This window comes from Colletotrichum scovillei (genome assembly GCF_011075155.1).
Source record: "Colletotrichum scovillei strain TJNH1 chromosome Unknown Contig00001, whole genome shotgun sequence".
Classification (NCBI taxonomy): Eukaryota; Fungi; Ascomycota; class Sordariomycetes; order Glomerellales; family Glomerellaceae; genus Colletotrichum; species Colletotrichum scovillei.
In genome coordinates this window covers 2,571,657-2,592,451 of record NW_023336259.1, presented here as the reverse complement: position 1 = coordinate 2,592,451, position 20,795 = coordinate 2,571,657, and the positions used below count along the sequence as shown (strand labels likewise).

Sequence of the window (20,795 nt, the reverse complement as noted above, 5' to 3'; positions counted from 1 at the left end):
ATCTCCCGCCCTTCCATAATCTGGATGTCACCCATCAACCCTCGCCTGCGTGATATCCCAGGTCTACCCAGAATCACTGCCTAATGAAGGAAGATTCAGTGATTACAAGCCCCCTCGCAGGCGATCGAAATACATCTTGTCCACGAACTAATGCGTAACTCCACAGGAGCTCTTAACCTCACCAACACGAATACGAGAGTGGGATATCTTAGTTTCACTGGCTTTGAAGCATGATCGAAGCTGGATGGGATCGAGCCTCCGAGGGAAGTCATGCACGATCATGTTATCGAAACCATTCAGCAACGTGGTCCCTAAACGTAGTCCGTACACTATGCCCCCAGACTCGTTTTCTAACCCAAAGTATTGGACTTCAATGCGAGTTGCCCAATAGCACTCAACGCATAGCATTTATACACAAATTACCTGCTTCGGACATCTGCTACTATCCAAACATTTCTCGTGTCGTGGAGATATCTAGTAATACTCGATCCATGAGTAAAAGCCGATCATCTACGAAAGTCTCATAGCCTCTATTCATACTTGACCATGAGTTCGATCATATCGTTAGTTCCGTTTTGTCAGGCGTGCTCTCAACAAGCTATTGAGCTAAACAGGCAAACAACTTTCACCCCTGGGAGATGCTTCCCAGAATCAATGAACAGTCATCCAGGTGCATACTGAGGCGGCTGGCGCTTACATGGCAACCGCAGCAGCGATCGAAACTACTATTTCGCGGTCTATAGTGAATTTCAATATGTTGACCTCAACAGTGAGCCACCACCTTGCTCACCATACGCTGGATATGTAGAAGTCCAGTCGGCTTGTAGCACCTCACACAACGAGCCAATCCTTGTGAAGAATAATGCACCGCCCGTACCTTCTCTCTTATCCCGTCCTCCGATGCATGCCTCTAATGGATACACCTGAATATACACCGGAAGGCCTCAACCCCCCATACCCAGATAGGCCCTCGTCAGCTCCATCCCAATCATCAGCCAGAAGGCGCCCCCTGGGGGGGTTAGGTCAAGACTGGCTGGGTGGTGGAGTGGTTCGAGTCCACGCAACAGCCTAGTCGGCGAAGGCTCAAGAGGTCCCGAAGATTCTCCCAGCATGTGCTCCAGAGATGTAGTCCCCATTCGCCACCGGGGGAACGAACTCTCTTTTTCTTCTCGTAGGTCTTGAATGATACATGTCGGTCGATAAGGTCCGATCACCAGCTTTCTCTTCCCTCAAGATACCGGTGGAGAGAGGTGCACATCGCATCTACGCAGGATACAGGAATACATGAAAAATGTAGCGATGAACGGATGAGAACAACGGAGAGGTTATTTCCAGCTCCTGGATCGTTTATAGGCAGACAGCCAATCGCTGCTTTCGAAACGTACTTTACAGCGCAGTCCCCGAGTCCCGCATCCCATCTCCGTGCTCTACCTGGGACGTGCCGTAGCCTCATGCTAGCGAGATGTAGACCAGTGCATGCCCCCGAGTAAAAAAAAAAAAAAAAAAAAAAAAACTCAAGTCGTTCTCCTCCAAGGGTCTCAGGGTCTGATGTAGAGGCGTACTTTGGCCTTAGTCGGTGATCTTTGTCTGACAGCATCATGATATTTATACCCGCAGCCTCGTCCACGCTTGCCCCAACGTATCCAGATACAGAGATGTATATGCCATTAGACAACAAAGATGAAATCGATATATAGAAGGCAGATACTATAATCCCTTAGCGCGAGAATTGACAGTTGATATCTAACTCTTTCAGGCCTCCGGGCCATATCGTACGCCGACAAAATCTGCCATAAGACACCGCATAGTCTCATTCCTTTCTTCAAACAAGAGCGGTGATGACATGTTTACGAATGCCGAGGGGATGGCTATAGATCGAGGGATAACCCCAACATGACAAGGGGAACCGGCCAAAGATCGCAGGGACGGGGGAATCAGAAAACCCCGAACAACGCAGTATACATTCCGTCGAGACAGAGATGGATGTCCCCCTTGGCCGAGGCTCTCGCCTGCTTCTATGATAGCTCGACAGAGGATGAACCCCATTTGGGCACATTCTCGTAATGCACCAATTAAGCATAGATATGACGGTTCTTGAACCTCAACTTCTCACATGTCTCTGGGATCTGATGGCAAATGTATTCTCCTTTGTCAGAGATAAGCGTTACCGCTCTGTCCTTCGTCTGCCACTTCTTGACTATTCAAAGTTTCAGGATACGGTAGTCTGGGCCGCTCGTCAATCACACCTGACTACCTTTGCTACCTTTGTTGATAGAACCATACATCGACGACGGTAATAAGTATTCTGAAACGTAGGCATGAGCTCGACGATGGTAAATGACTGTTCAGAGGAAGTTGAGCATCCTACGTCCTCACCGACTCAAGCTGAACCACGATCCAAAGAGCTGCCAATTGAGAAGCCCATCTTATAGAAACGGGATTCCCCTCCGTGAAGCGGAGCCAGGCAGAGCATTCCTGTCTCAAGCCCGACTTTCCCGAGACCAGCCAGAATCTTGAAATCATTTCTACAACAACGCGCCCCTGTAACGAAGAAAGCCTCACCCCAGAGGGAGTCAGCAGACCCGCAAGCCCAGTTTCTTCCCCCTCCTCGCTCGAAGATAACTGAACGAAGAGTTGGCTACTTCCAGCTCTCCCTAGCCGCCCTCACTGACGTCCTATAAAAGAACTGATCTTCTCCACAATGAGACACCGTTGGAAGAGACCGGGCCTTTTCTCTCTCCTCCTGGTTCCCCAGACCCTATAAAACCCCGGCCAATCGTTAATAACATGTCAGATCTCACCAATCTAGTCCGGGGGATCCGATCCGATCCGATCCTGTGCCTCTCCCCGCGCAAAGCGTGTGATAAGTCATGTCAAATATGATCACCCATGGGACAGTTCCCGGCGGACAAATATGTCATCACCAAAAAAGTCTTGGCCATTTATCGTCCAATGCACCACCGTCATAACCACGGCTGAAAACTCTAAACCCAATGAAGAACCATAGTCAAAAGTGCTATCACAAGCTCAGAAATCATATTCGTAAGAGAGCGAGCAGTTCAGGCTTTTACTTCGCGTCAGAAACATTGGTGGACCACTCGCGGAAACCCAAGAAAGGATAATTTTCAAAGATTTAGAGATAGAACTTTTGCACAAAAAGAAAAAACCGGACGAACCACTGTCACGCTTGTTCGTGTCAGCAGCAGGAATTGACTTCATACTTCCCGGGGCTCCGACGTCTTTTTGCTGTCCAGTGCTCTCTCTCTGACTAGCAAAACGTCAGGAGGCAAGCAGCCCCCCGGCGCGAGCCGCATGAGTTAGTAGGTTCATTTGTTGCAAACACCACCTCAATATGGTAGGTTGGCCCTGCCCCCCCCCCCCCCTATCGACGCCTTAAAATAAGCTTGGAAAAGAAAGTAGATACCATCGCCTAGGCAGTTTTCTTCTACCCGATTGAGAAATGAATATAGATACTTAGGACTGGCAGAGGATGGCTGCCCGTGTTGTGCACCACCATGCTACTCAGCCCAGTCCCCAGAGCCTCCGATTTGGTCTACGTTGTGTACTTCTTCCACAACGGTATCAGGAGCTCAACGTCATCTTCAGCACTAGAAGGTTCATACCTGCCTAACCCAGGAACCGGTTTGGGGAAAAAACAACCAAAAACCAAAACCATCAATGACCGAATATTCGATCCGATGTTCTCTTTCCGCGGATGAGCTGCCACCGAGCGCATGAGGGACCTTGCATACTTGTATTCTTGCAATACCGAGGCAAAGCATACGCGAGTCAGGAAGTTGGGATGTTGTCATGTTTGAGCTCATCGCACCCCGCGCCTCACGTTCAGAATCTCTATGGATGGCCTCCATCCGATGTTGGGACCGGGAGCCATTCGCAGTCTGATACATGATCTCCTTCTGCCACCGAGACACGTCACTTGAGGCTCGGCTTCGCCTCCGAGCCATGACCTACGCATTCACTCGGGCTTTTTATAGTCCAGTCCCGATAAGCCCTCCACATGCCGGGCAAGGTAGTGCCCTGAGTGCTCGTTGAGCGGAAACAAGCTTCCAAGGCCTGCCACCTGTGGCTTTCCTGGGCTGGCTTCGATGACATCGGCAAACTTTTCGCCTGGCGGTCATAGCATTGAGTTGCGGGAGGCCCCTTTACCCCAGGCCGTCGATCGCACTCACAAATAATATCCCTTCTGTAACGCAAAAGTCCGCTGTAGTGGAGGTCTCAGGGGAAAGTGAAAGACGGTGTGAAATCGTTGGCTACCAGTCGTTGGAATAGCCGACGGCTGAGGGTATCGTTCCACCAACCAGCGCCGCAGCGGTAGATGCTCCAGCCTCCCCGCAAAGACGGGCTCGCCGACCATGCAGTCGGGACACCCGCGCTGGAAGAATGCGTTGGCGTGCCGGAGAGGGCTGTAAACGGAGCCGGGATTCGGAGTCACGGCACTGAAGCATCGCTCGTTGAGGAGCCGATACCTGGTTCTTCTCGTCCGAGCATTTGATAGGCGGGATAAGTAATTGAAGGCTGAAGGCGAATACGATTGCGACTTCTTTCGCCATGGTTCCTGAGGCTGAAAACTTCATCTCATGTCCACAGCTGGGAAACCTGGGAGAGTGGCCGAACTGGATACGGGTCGTGGATGTTGGTTCGCTGTCAGAGCCAGAAGGTTGAAGGTTCAAAACCCCGTGTGAGGCGGAGAGGGCCCGGTTGCCGCCCCTCCAAGCAGTGCGAATAAACGAGCGTTGAGCCGACTGATAGGCGCGTAGGGCAGAGAAGTTGTCGACATTGTTGGATACCTCCGTCTGTGTAATGCAGATGTGCAGTCCTTGTGCAAAGGGTTCGCGTGGCTACTGAGGCTGATGATGGCTGAGGCTCGGAACTGGCCGCAAGCGTGCTGAGTAGTAGGACCCATACTCCTCCGTACAACAGCAGGTATTTGATTTTGACTCGTAGCGAGTCGTAGCGAGGCGTAAGCAGCCGCTCACTGGGCTGGGGGCAAATTCCTTTGTGACAACAGTGGTAGAGGCATGCTAGCGCCTGGGAGAGTTGGAAAGTGCATTCATCCCGTCCACCGCCGAATCTGTTATGCAGCGATGCGAGGCGTGGTGGGTGCACCGCCTCAGCCCCAGTCGATCAGCCCCAACCCAATCTTACTATTTTTGGGTCTCCTCCTGACGGATCCCCGTATTCGAACTGGCCAGAGGCAACAACAAACAACTTGCACGCAGGCGACAGAAAGTCGAAATAACGAATCTCTGATCTGGTTGGGGGTACGTATGCCCACAACGTAAACCTCGGGTGGACGTCCGGTTTCTTGAGTTGCTACTGCGACAGTTAGTGCGGCGAATGAGTAGGAATGGCTTCGTTGTGATCACGCAAGGGAGGAACACAAGAGAAGACAACGAAGGAGGGCATGACGATGACAGGCGAGCTCGAGACATCAGACTGAACGAATGTGGTACTTGAGCCGTGGGTTGGAAACATGACAGGAAAAAGATTACGGCAGGTTCCAGGCCATTAAAGAGTGAAAAATTGCAGCTCCGAGAGGAACGAGCAAGCATGTGCTTGCCATAGTTGTTCATGTCGTTGACTGCGGTGCCTGTCGACTGTCCATGACGATACCTAGGTGAGAGAGAAGCTGGCGAGATTTGGCTGCCAGCTGGTTCGGAAGCTGGAAAAGCCAAGGCGCTGGGTAGGGCGAGGGGGGCACGTTTCAGAATGTTCGTGGAAGCCGCAGGATCCCGGGCGACAAGTGGACCGTTAAGAGGTACACGCGTCTCACATAGATGTGGAGGGTGGTACAGGCGGCGCCACTAACAAGCCAATGTCGTTTCCTGAAATGCTGGTTGCCTCAGTCAGGATTCGCCATACGATGAGTATGTCTAGAGTCTCTAGACTCTGCCACTCTGGAGTCTGACGGGACTGCGGAAGACGTGCTGGGCGGCTGTAGCTCTCTCTTCTGGACCTTACAATTTCATGCCTTTCTTCTGTCATGCTCCGAATTATGAGACCCCCCTGACAGCCCCGGCTTTGAATACCCTCGGGAATGCTTGTCAGCTTGCTGGGTTCTGTCTCCCGTCAGCTTTTTTGTCCATCCTCTGTGTGTTGCTTACTAGGTAGCTGCAGCAGTCCTGTATGTCCTGACTCTTTCCCACTCTCTCAGTACTGCAGTCTGACGGGAGTCTGAGTCTGACAGCAATGATGAGACGGAAGAGGGGCCGAGGAACGACAATGAGGCGAAAAGTCTGCCGAACATGAGCCACCGTTGCTGTTCCTTCCCGCAGCACTGCTCGTTCCTCTTCCCAATGGAAACCAAGGATGATGGCTGAATTGTTGGTGGTGGCACGACAGATGCCGGCAAGGGGACGGCGTTTCTTTTAGCTTTCACCTTCTCCTTTTCCTTGCCGGCGCCCCCATCCATCGCCGCAACATTCCCCTTGAAGGCAGTCCGTCATTGAGCCAGGACAGGTGTGCTTGGCCGGCTCTGTTCGCTGCTGGCAGTCACTAACTTTGCTGGTTTTATTGCTGTTGCATAGGTGCACAGGTGCATAGGTACCCCTCCTTCTCCTGAAGAGCAATGCTGGCAGTAAATGGGCGTTGATTGCGAGGTGTTTCTAGAGTCGATCCCAACCCCAAATGGACCGATTGAAGGTGCAAGGCCAAGGGGTATACGAAATGCAAGGGCCAAGGGAGCAACGGCCGGGGGTTTCGACTTGGGGGGAGACGTGACGTAGTTGGATGCGGACCCGATTTTTATTTTCTCAAGAGTGCAACCTTCGGAGACGTCGACGTTGGAAGTGCGATTCGACTGGTTGGCGGCCAGCTCGTGATGAGCATCGGCGCGGTTGTTGTCTTGGTTTGCTGGACTGCTGCTGGCTGGTTAGCAATGGCTAGCGACAGCAACCGCGACCATCCGACCAGGTTGCTAGGATCCATCATGAAAGAACCTGACAAGAGGGAAGAAAAAGATGGAGGGACAGGGTTAACGATGGTCCACGGCACTGGCTTTCCTGGCTGGCACACGACTGGGACCAGGACCACCTGCTGGCCTGGGGATGAGACTGACGGCAGCCCTTCCTAGCCAGCCCATCCGTTGTCTGTCACTTGCGCAGTAGTGCACTGACGTTGAGGTTTCCAAAAAGTGAGGTGAGGTTAAGTGACGGATGTGCTGCATACGGAGCAGATAGTAAGGAGTGCCCTTCGATCCGTATCAAGGAGAGGTCTTGCTTGCGTCAATGGGCCCCTTGGATATCCATGGGTATGCCGACTCCGGGAGACGGGATGATGATGCTATGCTGGTGCTGGTGCCTTTGCTCGGGTTGTGTTGTTCAGTTGTTCATCGTGCAGAAACGCGATGCCTGGGCTAAGCAGCGCTAAGCCACAGCTTCCCCAGTCTGTTGACATGAGGTGAGAATATGGAGCAAGCTAATGAAAGGGGACCAGGAAAAAAAAGAGACAGTGACGCGAGGTACCATTCCTTCACTTTGCTGCAGACTATGGAGCAGCCCAGGGTAGGTAAGGTACCTTGGTTTTCTGTGTCTACCTTACCGTGCCTTGGCCCAAGGTGCAGCAAGAAAGAGAGAACGAACGACAGTACCTGCTCGGTACAGCACAACATACGTAGCCAAGGCAGGTGAGGTAGGCAGGTACGAATATTCATAGTCAGGAAGGAGGAAAGCAGCAACAAGTCTCATCTCCTCGTATGTACCTCGTCTCAGGGAAACAGGCTGGGGAGGGATGCAAAAGTGACTTCTCCTTTTCTCATGCCGCACCATCTCCATGTACCTTGTGTCCTTGAATTTTGGTCTCCTTCTCCCTCTCTGCACTGCTGCAGCAACGGAAAGGAAACTGTCTGCTCGCTGCCGAGTCCCCATCCTCATCTTCGCCCACCTCAGCCCAGTCGGGCCAATCCTAGAGCTATTCTCATCCATCCTAACTACCTCAGCCATCCTCTCCACCTGGCGCTTCCACGCTCGCTCTCACCTAGCTGCAGGTTTCTGGTTCCCACCAAGCAAGGCCGCCAGCCCGTCAGGACCCTTTTTTAACCATTTGCTGCCCCATCCTGCATCACCATCCTCTCCCCTTCTACTCCTCCTGCCCCCCAGCCCTCCATCCATCTTTACATCCTTCTCTTTTTCTTCCTCCTTCGCTTCACCAATCGTTACTGGGGTTGTGGCTTTCTTGGCCGCACATCTCTCTAACCTACAGCGCCTTTGTTCGCGCTCATCGCGTAACACAATCAACCCTACCCAGGCCTCTCTGCCCGAGTCCCTTGGCTGACGATATAATCAACCCTACCTAATCTTGTCCGCAGCGAAGCAGTGGAAAAAAAAAAAAACCTTTCCCATCATTCATCGCATTCATACTAGCATCAGCTACTTCTGAACTCGCCTCTAGCAATCATGGCTTACCGCGGGGGGCATGAAAACGATTACCATGGCGGCCACAATATGCAGGACCTTCCGCCTGGATCTGGCAGAGGAGTAAGCTTCACCTCCCATCAGCTCACCGCACAACACAGTCTCAATTGCTAACCTGGTTCTTCTCCCCAGTACCATCTGCCTCCTCAAGATGAGGGAGTTGACGAAGCCGGCCAATCTCTTCTGAGAGACCCTCACGCACCTGGTCCCTACGAGAGCCACCTAGGAACTGGCGAGACCCCTGGCCGCCCAGTCTCCGCATACAGTCTCACAGAATCATACGCTCCTGGTGCCGGAGCTCGGACACCAGTTCCTGGCGAGACAGCTTTCGCGTCCGGCTACAGCAATGAGCTCGACTCGGATGCTGGTGGTTTTGGCTATGGAAACAGACCCCCCTCCACCGTGGATGCCGACGAGAGCTGGACCCGCAGACAGCAGCCCGGCAACCAAGGTGGCGGTCTGAAGCGTTACGCGACCCGTAAGATCAAGCTTACTCAGGGTTCCGTCCTGAGCATCGACTACCCAGTCCCCAGTGCCATCAAGAACGCTGTCCAGCCAAAGTATCGCGATGTTGAGGGCGGCAGCGAAGAGTTCATGAAGATGCGCTACACCGCCGCCACTTGCGACCCCAACGACTTCACTCTCAAGAATGGTTACGATTTGCGCCCGAGAATGTATAACCGACACACCGAGCTCCTCATCGCAATTACCTACTACAACGAAGACAAGGTGTTGCTCTCCAGAACTCTCCACGGTGTAATGCAGAATATCCGCGACATTGTCAACCTGAAGAAGTCTACCTTCTGGAACAAGGGTGGACCGGCTTGGCAGAAAATTGTCGTCTGTCTGGTTTTCGACGGTATCGAAAAGACCGACAAGGCCGTGTTAGACGTTCTCGCAACCGTCGGTATCTACCAGGATGGTGTCGTGAAGAAGGATGTCGACGGAAAGGAGACAGTCGCTCACATCTTCGAGTACACCTCTCAGTTGTCCGTCACGCCCAACCAACAGCTTATCCGCCCCGTTGACGATGGCCCATCCACCCTACCTCCTGTGCAGTTCATTTTCTGCCTGAAGCAGAAGAACAGCAAGAAGATCAACTCTCACAGATGGCTCTTCAACGCCTTCGGCCGCATCTTGAACCCCGAAGTCTGCATTCTCATCGATGCCGGTACCAAGCCTAGTCCTCGCTCGCTTCTTGCGCTGTGGGAGGGCTTCTACAACGACAAGGATCTCGGTGGTGCTTGTGGTGAGATTCACGCCATGTTGGGCAAAGGCGGCAAGAAGCTGCTCAACCCCTTGGTTGCTGTCCAGAACTTTGAGTACAAGATTTCCAACATTTTGGATAAGCCTCTCGAGAGTTCTTTCGGATACGTCTCTGTGTTGCCCGGTGCCTTCTCCGCCTACCGCTTCCGCGCGATCATGGGTCGCCCGCTGGAGCAGTACTTCCACGGTGACCACACCCTTTCCAAGATCCTTGGCAAGAAGGGTATCGACGGAATGAACATTTTCAAGAAGAACATGTTCTTGGCCGAGGATCGTATTCTTTGCTTCGAGCTGGTCGCCAAGGCCGGTCAGAAGTGGCACTTGTCGTACATCAAGGCCGCCAAGGGTGAGACCGATGTTCCCGAGGGAGCTGCCGAGTTCATCTCTCAACGTCGTCGTTGGCTCAACGGTTCCTTCGCTGCCTCTCTGTACTCTCTCATGCACTTTGGTCGCATGTACAAGTCCGGCCACAACATTATCCGCATGTTCTTCTTCCACGTCCAGCTCATCTACAACATCCTCCAGGTTATGTTCACATGGTTCAGTTTGGGTTCCTACTACCTGACTACAACGGTTATCATGGATCTTGTCGGTACCGCCGTCACCTCCGATGACCCCGACGTGGCCCGCAGCGGTTGGCCGTTTGGAGACACTGCCACCCCTATCGTCAACGCCCTTCTTAAGTACCTCTACCTGGCCTTCGTTATTCTGCAGTTCATCTTGGCTCTGGGTAACAGACCCAAGGGTTCTAAGTACACCTACATCGCCTCTTTCGTCGTCTTCGGTCTCATTCAATCCTACATCCTGGTCCTTTCGATGTACTTGGTTGTCCAGGCCTTCCAGAAACCCATTGGCGAGCAAATCAGTCTCGACTCCGGTGAGGACTTCGTTGCTAGTTTCTTCGGAGGCACGAACGCTGCCGGTGTCATTCTCGTCGCCTTGGTCACTATCTACGGTCTTAACTTCATCGCTTCTTTCATGTACCTCGACCCCTGGCACATGTTTACCTCTTTCCCTCACTACCTGGTGCTCATGTCGACCTACATCAACATTCTCATGGTCTACGCCTTCAACAACTGGCACGATGTGTCGTGGGGTACAAAGGGTTCAGACAGTACCGAGGCTCTACCTTCTGCACACGTCAGCAAGGGCGAGAAGGACGAAGCTGTGGTAGAAGAAATTGACAAGCCACAAGAGGATATCGATAGTCAATTCGAATCGACTGTCAAGCGTGCGCTGGAGCCTTTCAAGGAAACTCCGGAGAACGAGAAGCCGGATATCGAAGATTCGTACAAGTCTTTCCGTACCGGTCTGGTCGTGTCTTGGCTCTTCTCCAACACTTTCCTCATCATCGTCATTACGAGTGATAACTTCAACTCGTTCGGCATTGGCGTAAGTTCAAAGGTCCCGAAATACGAGTCCATTATCATACTAACTCTCATTTCTAGAAAACTGCATCAGCACGTACTGCATCTTACTTCAGCTTCTTGCTGTACTCTACTGCCGTTCTGTCACTTGTCCGTTTCTTCGGATTCCTGTGGTTCTTGGGCAGGACCGGTATCATGTGCTGCTTTGCCAGACGGTAAACAGGCAAACGGAGGAGATTATCCAAACAGGCGCCGAACCTCTCGACGCGTGTTGGATGTGTATCAGAGGGAAGACTGTACTCTTGCCAGCTTTGGCTCATTGCTACGAATCCGCTGGTGTTTTACATTCTGGGCATGTGTTGAGTAATAAAGGACACGGGACTCGGCAGATTCTTGATGAAGTGGGCGGAAGCTCAGTAAAAGTAGTTTCGATTAAGCAGCATTCATGGCGTTTTACATGGATACAATACCTTACGCTTAGTATCAGACAATGACAATGATTTTCAACATGAACTCTCACTCTCAATTCACATGGACAGATCTCCAGAGACCAGCGATCATTTTTGGATGCATCTGATCCACAGACTTTTTGCATGCAATCGAGCGGTGTAATAGAAGCTTCCGGCCAACTTGGCGGCTGCATAAAAGCGCGCTGGTATTGGCCGACCATGGTACATGGACGCTGGAAACCCACAGGATTTTGAGTACCCCAGCCGTATAGTGCTTCCGTCCTTTTATGGCCTTCTTTGCATTTCTTCATTTGTTCAGATTGCTGTTGTTCAATAGTTGTTCAACGACCGGGATCTGAGGCAAGCTGACAAGAGTGGTTCTGGGTCGGCAGATCCCCGGGTAAACAGTACACCCACCCTATCTTATCGCAGCCAGAAAGTGACCGCATTGACTGGTGCCCAGTTGGTCCGCTCCTCTAGGCACCTTCCCGTCCCAAGATCGCAAGACTCCGGACAGAGACGATTACCTTATACTTAACTTGTTGTTCAACTGCTTGGTGTCCGCGCAAACACCTCTGGTTCAGGAAAACACCATCTTCCACCCAGGTCGTGTGCGTGCTTTCGTTTCCCGTCTCGCCATTCTCACAGAGCGCCCCACCAACTCCTCCCACCAGACACCCCGCCAGAGATCGGACAAGATGCTAAAGATTTGGTCTATGGTATGTGACCACCGGAGCCTCTCGGTTAAGGGGACTACTAACGCCTCTCACAGAAGAAGGAGCAGCAGAAGGCTGAAAATGCCGACGCTGCGGGTGGCAAGAAGAAGAAGGTGACTGCCGCGCAACTTCGTGTGCAGAAAGGTCTGAACCCCTCAGCCAGCCAAGGAAAGAAAATCGTGATCTCGTTACTCACGCTTGCTTCCAGATCTCTCGGAACTATCTCTCGGATCAACGATGAAGACCGACTTCCCTGACGCTGACGATATTCTCCACTTCACGCTTACGATCGAGCCCGATGAGGGCATGTACCGGACCGGACGATTCACCTTCACATTTGACATCAACCAAAACTTCCCTCACGAGCCGCCAAAAGTCCGATGCAAGGAGAAGATCTACCACCCTAATATCGATCTGGAGGGCAAGGTTTGCCTGAACATTCTGCGGGAAGACTGGAAGCCCGTTCTCAACTTGAACGCGGTCATCGTCGGACTCCAAGTATGTTGACGAGCAGAAAGCACGACTGTGGAGGGGAAGCAACTAACAGACCTCTTTTCGTAGTTCCTGTTCCTCGAACCGAATGCCTCTGACCCTCTGAATAAGGAGGCTGCCGATGATCTAAGACTCAACCGCGAGGGATTCAAGCGCAATGTCCGGACCGCGATGGGCGGTGGCACCGTCCAAGGGCAGAGCTACGACCGTGTGTTGAAATAAGATTTGCAACAGCAAGGAGATAGCGTCCATCTCGCTGCTGGACTTTTCTCTAACGACATGACCCTTTGGCGAGACAAGAGGCCAGCCCGGATTTGATACCAGAGACGGACGGACAGGCTGCTGGTTCGCGGAAGGGTGGAATGCGTATCTGAAGGGTCGGTGGGCATCAAAAGCAAGCATCGTCGTCAGGCGTTTGGGGAGACAAGATTACAAGTTACAACAGGTCAAGGTTCTGGCAAGGCATCAAGCCCAGTTTAGAGATAGCACTAGCGAGGGCGCAGCACAGAAGGGTCCGTTGGTGCGCTCTGGAAGGCGGAAGTCAGACTGAAGACGAAGATGTGGTGACCAGCGGGAGGAAGTGATGAGTTTCGAGAGGTCGTAGAAGCATAGCTGGAATGCAAACAGCGTTGCCGTGTCACGGCAGGAGAAGAAGCAAACATGGAGAATGGAATCCAATCACCGGGCCGATTGACTCCCCCATAATGGTATCCCCATACAAGAAAGTTGAGAAGAAGAGTCAGAGCTCCTCAAGAGAGGAGTCACAACAGCTCAGCGCCGGCGACCGGTCAACAGCTGTAGCTGCAGAGAGAGGCCGAAGGCATAGGTCAACGGCCGTAGCCGGCGCCCAGTAGTCGGTGAGATTCCGCCTGCGGCCCATCTGGTGTGACTCCTGTCTGGCCACTGGGCTACGATGTCGGTGTGGTGGGCTCTCCCCTGCTCCACAGCACCCGCCTCGCCGGCAATAACGTTGATTGCTCCCCGAGGTTCTTAGGTAAGGCCGCTGTCAAATGAGAACCGGACCAAGTAGAGGTTACCCGCTGAGCCCAGCAAAGTCCCTGCCTTCTCCAAAGTCCCCAGTACCCGCTCTCCCACTTGGAGGACCCCCTACCGAACCCCGGACGCTTCCAGACATCTTCCCCACCATTGGCACAGGCCAGCAGCAGGACGACGCAGCAGGCTAACCCACCAACGACCAAGCTGGGCCGAAGTCGGGGGTCAGCTCGCCCGTCTCTACGCCAGTAAAAAATTTCCCAATTCCAAACGCCTTTTTCTCATCAGTGAAACTCTGTTTTCTTCATCCATCTCTTCCTTCTTCTTCCTTACAATTGACTTGTACGGATACCCTCTCCACTCCCTCCTCCCCCAACACACAGTCAGAATGGCCTCCCGCAGCTTCTCCAAGGCGCTTCGTTCGCCAATGGCCCGCCAATTGGCGGCCAAGCCTGCCACCCAGCAGCGCACCTTCGTTGCTGCCCGCCAGCTCGTCCGCGCCTCTGCTCAGGTCAACAAGGCCTTCGTCGCTCCTGCCCAGCAGCAGGCTCGCGGTGTCAAGACCATGGACTTCGCCGGCCACAAGGAGGACGTCTACGGTAAGGAAACCGACCAGAGCTGACGAGTCTTTTTGCCTCGTTGCGAATGACTCGCCAGGGAAAACAGAGGGAGAGATTTGCTGACGTTGATGCTACAGAGCGTGCCGACTGGCCCCAGGAGAAGCTTCTTGTGAGTCACAAACCATCATGAGGGCTCGCAAGGGAGTCAATTGGAACTGACAATCGTTTGTAGGAGTACTTCAAGGACGACACCCTCGCCCTCATCGGCTACGGCTCCCAGGGTCACGGCCAGGGTCTTAACCTCCGTGACAACGGCCTCAACGTCATCGTCGGTGTCCGCAAGAACGGCCAGTCCTGGAAGGACGCCCAGCAGGACGGCTGGGTCCCCGGCAAGAACCTCTTCGATGTCGATGAGGCCATCTCCCGCGGTACCATCGTCATGAACCTTCTCTCCGACGCCGCTCAGTCCGAGACCTGGCCCGCCATCAAGCCCCAGCTCGTCAAGGGCAAGGTGCGTCATTTCTCGCACAATTGAGCAAACAGCTCGATTGGGGCCTCAAAGCTGACATTAAGTACAGACCCTCTACTTCTCCCACGGCTTCTCCCCCGTCTTCAAGGACGTCACCCACGTCGACGTCCCCAAGGACATTGACGTCATCCTCGTCGCCCCCAAGGGCTCTGGCCGCACCGTCCGCTCCCTCTTCCGTGAGGGCCGTGGTATCAACTCCTCCTTCGCCGTCTTCCAGGACGTCACTGGCAAGGCCAAGGAGAAGGCCCAGGCTCTCGGTGTCGCCATCGGCTCCGGCTACCTCTACGAGACCACCTTCGAGAAGGAGGTCTACTCCGACCTGTACGGCGAGCGTGGCTGCCTCATGGGAGGTATCCACGGCATGTTCCTCGCTCAGTACGAGGTTCTCCGTGAGCGCGGCCACTCCCCCTCCGAGGCCTTCAACGAGACCGTCGAGGAGGCCACTCAGTCCCTGTACCCCCTGATCGGTGCCAACGGCATGGACTGGATGTACGAGGCCTGCTCTACCACCGCCCGCCGCGGTGCCATCGACTGGTCCCCCAAGTTCAAGGACGCCCTCAAGCCCGTCTTCAACAGCCTGTACGACGCCGTCAAGGATGGCTCCGAGACCAAGCGCTCCCTGGAGTACAACTCCCAGAAGGACTACCGCCAGAAGTTCGAGGCTGAGATGGAGGAGATCCGCAACCTTGAGATCTGGAGAGCCGGCAGAGCCGTCCGGTACGTTTTGACAGCACTTGATTTTATACACAATGATGATCACTGGCTAACATCTATCTTTTCTACAGCTCTCTGCGTCCCGAGAACCAGAAGTAAGCGGTTCGGCGTTTTTGCTTTGGGAGAAGATAAAAATTTTACTCGGAATGGCCATTTCTTAACCACTGTGCCGGGGACGGGGGACTTTTGTACTTTATATGACCGGATTCTAGGGGATCTGGGCCTGGTTCAAAAGTTTGCATCTTGACTTTTGGGATCCTTCAATACCATTTCTTTTGCTGTCCATGAACACAACGTTTCAATCATCTCGTCTTTTTTACGTCAATTGGTGATTGTGCAAATGTCTGTGCCTGTTCCCGGAGATGTCGGGTTATGCAGGGACCCAAGACTGACTCGTCAGGCCCGTTGATACTTTTCACAGATCGCGCTAACTGCTGCTGGACCCGAACCAAATTGGCACCCCCACGCCCGCGGTAGTGATTTTGACTTTGGGGACATTTGCTGACAATGCAGCGGCGGTGTGGTGTTGCATGCGTCTGCAAGTTTCATGGTGATGTTGAGTCCACGGCCAGGACTTCAGAAGTTCAGCCTCCGATGCTCGGTCAAGTTCGAGCACGCTCTGTACCAGTAGATTCTAGTCAACTAGATGTGTCCGGGAGTTTGCTGCACGGAAGAAATTAATTCCCCTTTTTTCAATTCGTGGTGGGAAATGACGTGGTCACTGTCCTCTGGCTAGCGGCGCGTTCAATCGCGCAAGGCGAGCACTACCCTTGCTGAAATATGAAGGAACGGATTTACACATATAAATATTGTTTGTCTATCTTGCATAGTTAATTGCTTTCATCCAGACCGTCGCTGTACTGCTGCACTTTCACATGCGTCCCATTTGACCAGTTTCCTGCATCGCACAGGCAGTGCCCTTCCGAAACTCTGAAAGCCTAACGTGAAGTGTCGGAGCTAGGTCGCTGCAACTTATGAGGTCTAGCTGGAGAGGGTCATAGCTGAATTGATTTTGGTTGTTATATTAGGATCCTCGGAGTTGGCACAAGCTTCACCTCAACAGCCTGCGTGAGTCTTTGAGAAAAGGCGATTCGAGAATAGAGGCCAGCCTCACCTTCCACACAGTCGGTGACGTCGGTGAAGAGCCTCGGTGTGCGAATTTGCTGTAGCGACCCTGAGCCCCACCAACCCCCTTTGTCTGTGCATTCCCTTCGGTAGTCGTTGCTCTGTCAACAGCAAACAAGCCTGGGCCCCTTCGCACCCCCTTCATCTCACAAGCGAGCCCAAAATGGGGTTTTGCTAGACATCCTATCGAAATATCAATCAATTGACGATTTACCTCACCTTAGTTTTCGCGCTTCCAACACTTGCAAACCAAACGAAACCTCTTCTAGCTTTTTTTGGAGTTCGCGCACAATGACGCCGTTGTCACCGACAAACGAATCAAGACTGAACACTGCAACGACCCTAACTGAAGACGCAACGAGCCGCGGTTTCTTTGAGCACTGCGAAGTGGTCCACTCCCGCACTGAGACAACCACGAGCGGCGGTAATGAGAGCGGTAGCGACAGCTCCTCCACCACCACAACCACGACCAACACCACAATCACCTCTTCGAACTCCGTAGACGACAACACCCGAGACCAGGAGAACATGCCACCTTCTCCCTCGGATTCTTCGCCGTCGCCGCCGCCCTCTGCGCCGGCGACGGCAATCAAGCCGCAGCGCCACTCACGCGTCATGTCTGGCACCGCGCCCTCACCGCTCAAGCTACTCGCCGGCTCCGAGACAACGGAAAAGCAAGCGCGGAGCCCGCTTCGCAAGACAGTAATCTCGCCTGACGGCGTCAAACGCTTCCCTATCAGAGTCAGCAACCCGTCTGTCGAGCCCGCGTCACGTTCCATCTCTCCTCCGACCGTCTCTCCTCCGCCTCGCGAACGCACAATCAGTCTTGAAGACGCCATGCGCGACAACGAGGGCTTGAAGCACGCTATTCAGATCTTCGAGGACGACGATACGGAGCTGGAGAATGACGAGACCATTGGCGGTGACACGACCACGATGAGCGCGGGCGAGGGCGAGGGAGAGCACCCCGACTTGGCCCACGCGGGCTACGAGGACCAGAGCAGTCTCGCCAATCCCGACGAGTCGATGATGAGTGCATTCAGCACCTTCTCTGCCGTTCCCAATTTGACCATGTTCGCGAAACTTGGTCAGTCTCCCACAAAGTACGCGAGCGTCAGCGGCATGACACCGCGAGGGAGGCCAGAGACTGTGCACGAGCAGCAGGAGACTCCAAGGCGGCATTCGGGACAGGACTCTGATGGCAACACTACCAACCTGTTGGATTTCACGGCCAGCCAGCGGTTCCCGCACAAATCGCCGTCCAGGCGGGGCAACACCTCACCCTCCAGAGCAAACCCCAATGCCACTCCGGCCCGCCAAATGTCGAACCTCCTCGACTTTGACATTCCCGCCCTGCCTACTCCCCGCAGCATCCCGACCATTACACCCAGAGAACTCGAAAGTCTCAAGTCGAATTTCCTGTCCGAAATTAGCAGCCTCAAAGCATCACTACTGGGCAAGGAGGCAGAGGTGACCTCTCTGAAGACGGCCGTGGGCGATGCGGAAAAACGAGTCGGCGAGAGCTTGGAGCAGGCCCGTGAAGAGCGGACGATGCGAGAGCAAGTCGCTGAAGAGAAGGAGATGTGGGAGAAGAGCAGTCGCGAGATGGAAAAGGTCCTTCGGAGCGTAAAGGAGGAGATCGTCCACACGCAGCAGGAGCGCGAGGAGCTCGAATCCAAGCTTGCAGAGAGTGAGGGACGACGCGAGGCCGCCGAGACTATGGCTCAGGAGGCCGAGAGTAAGCTGGCGAGTTTCCGCGCCGGCAAGTCCACTGACGACAAGCCCTCCTCGCCTAGGGGCGGTGCGGCCGCGACCTCCAAGGAGGTCGAGATTGCAGTGGAGCGCGTGGCACGTGAGCTGCACGCTCTCTACAAGGGCAAGCACGAGACCAAAGTTGCGGCGCTCAAGAAGAGCTACGAGACTCGCTGGGAGAAGAAGGTGCGCGAGCTGGAGGTCAAGATTGAGGAGCTCACCGAGGAGAACGACAAGATCCGCCGAGACAGCACCATCACTCGCGTCGATCCCGCCCAGGTCGCCGCCGAAGAGGAGTTCAAGGCCCAAGCCGTCCGCGACTCAGCCCACATCAAGGAGCTCAGCGCCGACGTCCACAGGCTCGAGGCCGTCGTCAACTCGGTCAAGAGAGACAACTCGGAGCTTCGCGACCTCCTCGCCCAGGAGCGCGTCGAGAAGGGCGAGCTGGTTCAGCTTGCCGAGGAGATGATGGCAATTCAGAACGCCGCGCCTCCGCCGCCAACCCCGGCGCCCAAGCCCGCGCCGACACCTGTTGCCTCGCGGACACCCGGTCCCCCGGTTAGAAGCCACACGGAGAACAACTTCCGCAGCAGCATCGGCCGCAGCTCGGGCCTTAAGGCGCCCGGATCCATTGCCGCGCGTGGTTCCCTTCACGAGCGTAACGGCAGCGCTGGTCCCGCCACGAAGGGCCTTCCGAGACCCAGGCCGATGAGTGAGTTCGGGCCCCGGAGCGGCATCATGAGCTCGATCGAGAAGATGGGCAACTATCGCGGACGTGGGGACTAGAAGACCCAGTCGTCTTGATGAACAAACGGCCTCTTTCTGAAATGGTTGGTATTACCATACCGACTTTTTCTTCTATTTTCTTTTCTTAATTTCTAAATTTACCCACGAAACGAACGAAACCAAACGATGAACGGAACAAAGCATTACAGTGGCGGATGGAGAGTGCAAGACAGCAATTGTCTGAGTGGAGTGAAGATGATAAGGGGGAAGCAAGGGGAGAAGAAGCAGAGGAAGAAGACGAAGAGCATTGACGTAACGAACTGGCGTCTACGGGGTCCTGTCTTTCCGGGCTTTTTTGCTTTGGTTACTTCCATGTTTATGGATAACAGGGCTTTTGTTTATTTGTTCCAACTCCCTTAAAATGACACTGAAATGACTATAAGGGACAAAGGGACACGAAACGAAAGGTGGTGGCGTTTTTGTTAATCTTGTTGTTTAGTGGGCGACGACCGCTACAATCCCCCTCCCCCTTTTTTCGTGTTGGAGTTTTCCCATACCTGTTGGACGAGTTAAACTCCACGTTCTGGAACCCAACACCCTTTCTTCTACCATAACTCTTTGAATTGGTAATGTTCAAGTTTTTATTGCACATATTCAACTCTTCCCTCTCTTTCGTATGTCTCTGTGTGTACGTGTTATGTATTACGTGTGGGGCAGATGAGAATGTGAGTCTGAGTGTGGATGTAAGGCGAACTACGAGTACGTCTTTTCTAGTTATTGTCTAATATCTCGGGCCTGGTGCCTCGCGGCGGCGGTGCTGTGTGTATCTGTTTTGTATGTCTTGTGATGGATACGTGAAGTCTGCATGGCGGTGCCGTCTTTGTGTTTCTCGGGAAAGATGAGACTGCTGAGGTAGTCTGCGGGCTTATGGGGATGACGGACGATTTGGAGATCTTGTCATGGGATGGATGGTTGGTGTCTGGAGATCCGATCCATCCGGGTGTGTTATGTGGTATGAATGTCGCGGCATGTGGAGATGGTGGTTAGTTTTTCGATGTGGAGGTAGTTAGGCGGAAATTGGAAACGGTGCATGAAGATGGATGCATGCTTGTGTGTATGTGTGTTGTGTTGTATATCCGTGCCCTTGACCTTTCTTTGTGATGTGAGGTTGGGAAGCTCCTGCGATGGGATGAACGCACATTGTGAGATTCCGTCTGGCGGCCTGTTCACCTGGTCGATAGAAGCCCATCCGAGCACCGGGTGAGGGAGGTTCTTGATGTTGACGCGGAACAAGTATACACGTGCAGGCTGTGGGAAGGCATCCTGAAGCCTTGATATCAAGCATCTGGCTTCATTAGAAAGCAACTGTACTTATGGCTGACTATGAAAAACAATGTTAATTTATGAACATCTTTGCACACCTACGAGGCACCTGTCTGCCTGTTTGATATAAGGATTGCCGGCCTTGTTCACGATACGTAGTCGGTCAGACGCAGAAAAAGGAGGCGGAAATGCACTTCGCGCACCCATTTGGATGCTATTCTAGCAACTTAGAATCATCATTTACAGAGGAACGAGCGCCAAAAGCAAAAGATTCCGAAACCGAGAATCGAACTCGGGGCTATGCCTAACCTCTCAAAGAGATGAGAGGGCATCATGTTGGCCACTACACCA

The 20,795-nt window shown here is 53.5% G+C and overlaps 4 protein-coding genes across 4 annotated transcripts; all 4 read left to right on the top strand.

Annotated features, from left to right (window-relative positions):
* The first annotated feature begins 7,869 nt into the window (after positions 1 to 7,869).
* HER10_EVM0001586 (chitin synthase) lies at positions 7,870 to 11,560 on the top strand. Its single transcript, XM_035471330.1, has 3 exons — positions 7,870 to 8,495; positions 8,565 to 11,090; positions 11,147 to 11,560. Exons 1-3 carry the CDS (start codon positions 8,415 to 8,417, stop codon positions 11,282 to 11,284), a joined length of 2,745 nt encoding a protein of 914 aa, XP_035337998.1. The 5' UTR covers positions 7,870 to 8,414; the 3' UTR covers positions 11,285 to 11,560.
* A 353-nt stretch (positions 11,561 to 11,913) lies between these two features.
* HER10_EVM0004694 (ubiquitin-conjugating enzyme) lies at positions 11,914 to 13,310 on the top strand. The gene is made up of 4 exons (XM_035474328.1): positions 11,914 to 12,233; positions 12,287 to 12,374; positions 12,439 to 12,728; positions 12,792 to 13,310. The coding sequence occupies exons 1-4, from the start codon at positions 12,213 to 12,215 to the stop codon at positions 12,942 to 12,944; spliced, it is 552 nt and encodes a 183-aa protein (XP_035338286.1). The 5' UTR covers positions 11,914 to 12,212; the 3' UTR covers positions 12,945 to 13,310.
* A 687-nt stretch (positions 13,311 to 13,997) lies between these two features.
* On the top strand, positions 13,998 to 16,117 carry HER10_EVM0001662 (ketol-acid reductoisomerase). Its single transcript, XM_035471402.1, has 5 exons — positions 13,998 to 14,314; positions 14,413 to 14,444; positions 14,508 to 14,786; positions 14,854 to 15,521; positions 15,590 to 16,117. Exons 1-5 carry the CDS (start codon positions 14,104 to 14,106, stop codon positions 15,615 to 15,617), a joined length of 1,218 nt encoding a protein of 405 aa, XP_035338005.1. The 5' UTR covers positions 13,998 to 14,103; the 3' UTR covers positions 15,618 to 16,117.
* Positions 16,118 to 16,934: 817 nt separating this feature from the next.
* HER10_EVM0001640 (uncharacterized protein) lies at positions 16,935 to 18,958 on the top strand (the record flags this gene model as incomplete). The annotated part of the gene is made up of 2 exons (XM_035471382.1): positions 16,935 to 18,495; positions 18,675 to 18,958. 2 exons carry the CDS (start codon positions 16,935 to 16,937, stop codon positions 18,956 to 18,958), a joined length of 1,845 nt encoding a protein of 614 aa, XP_035338003.1.
* Positions 18,959 to 20,795: the final 1,837 nt, after the last annotated feature.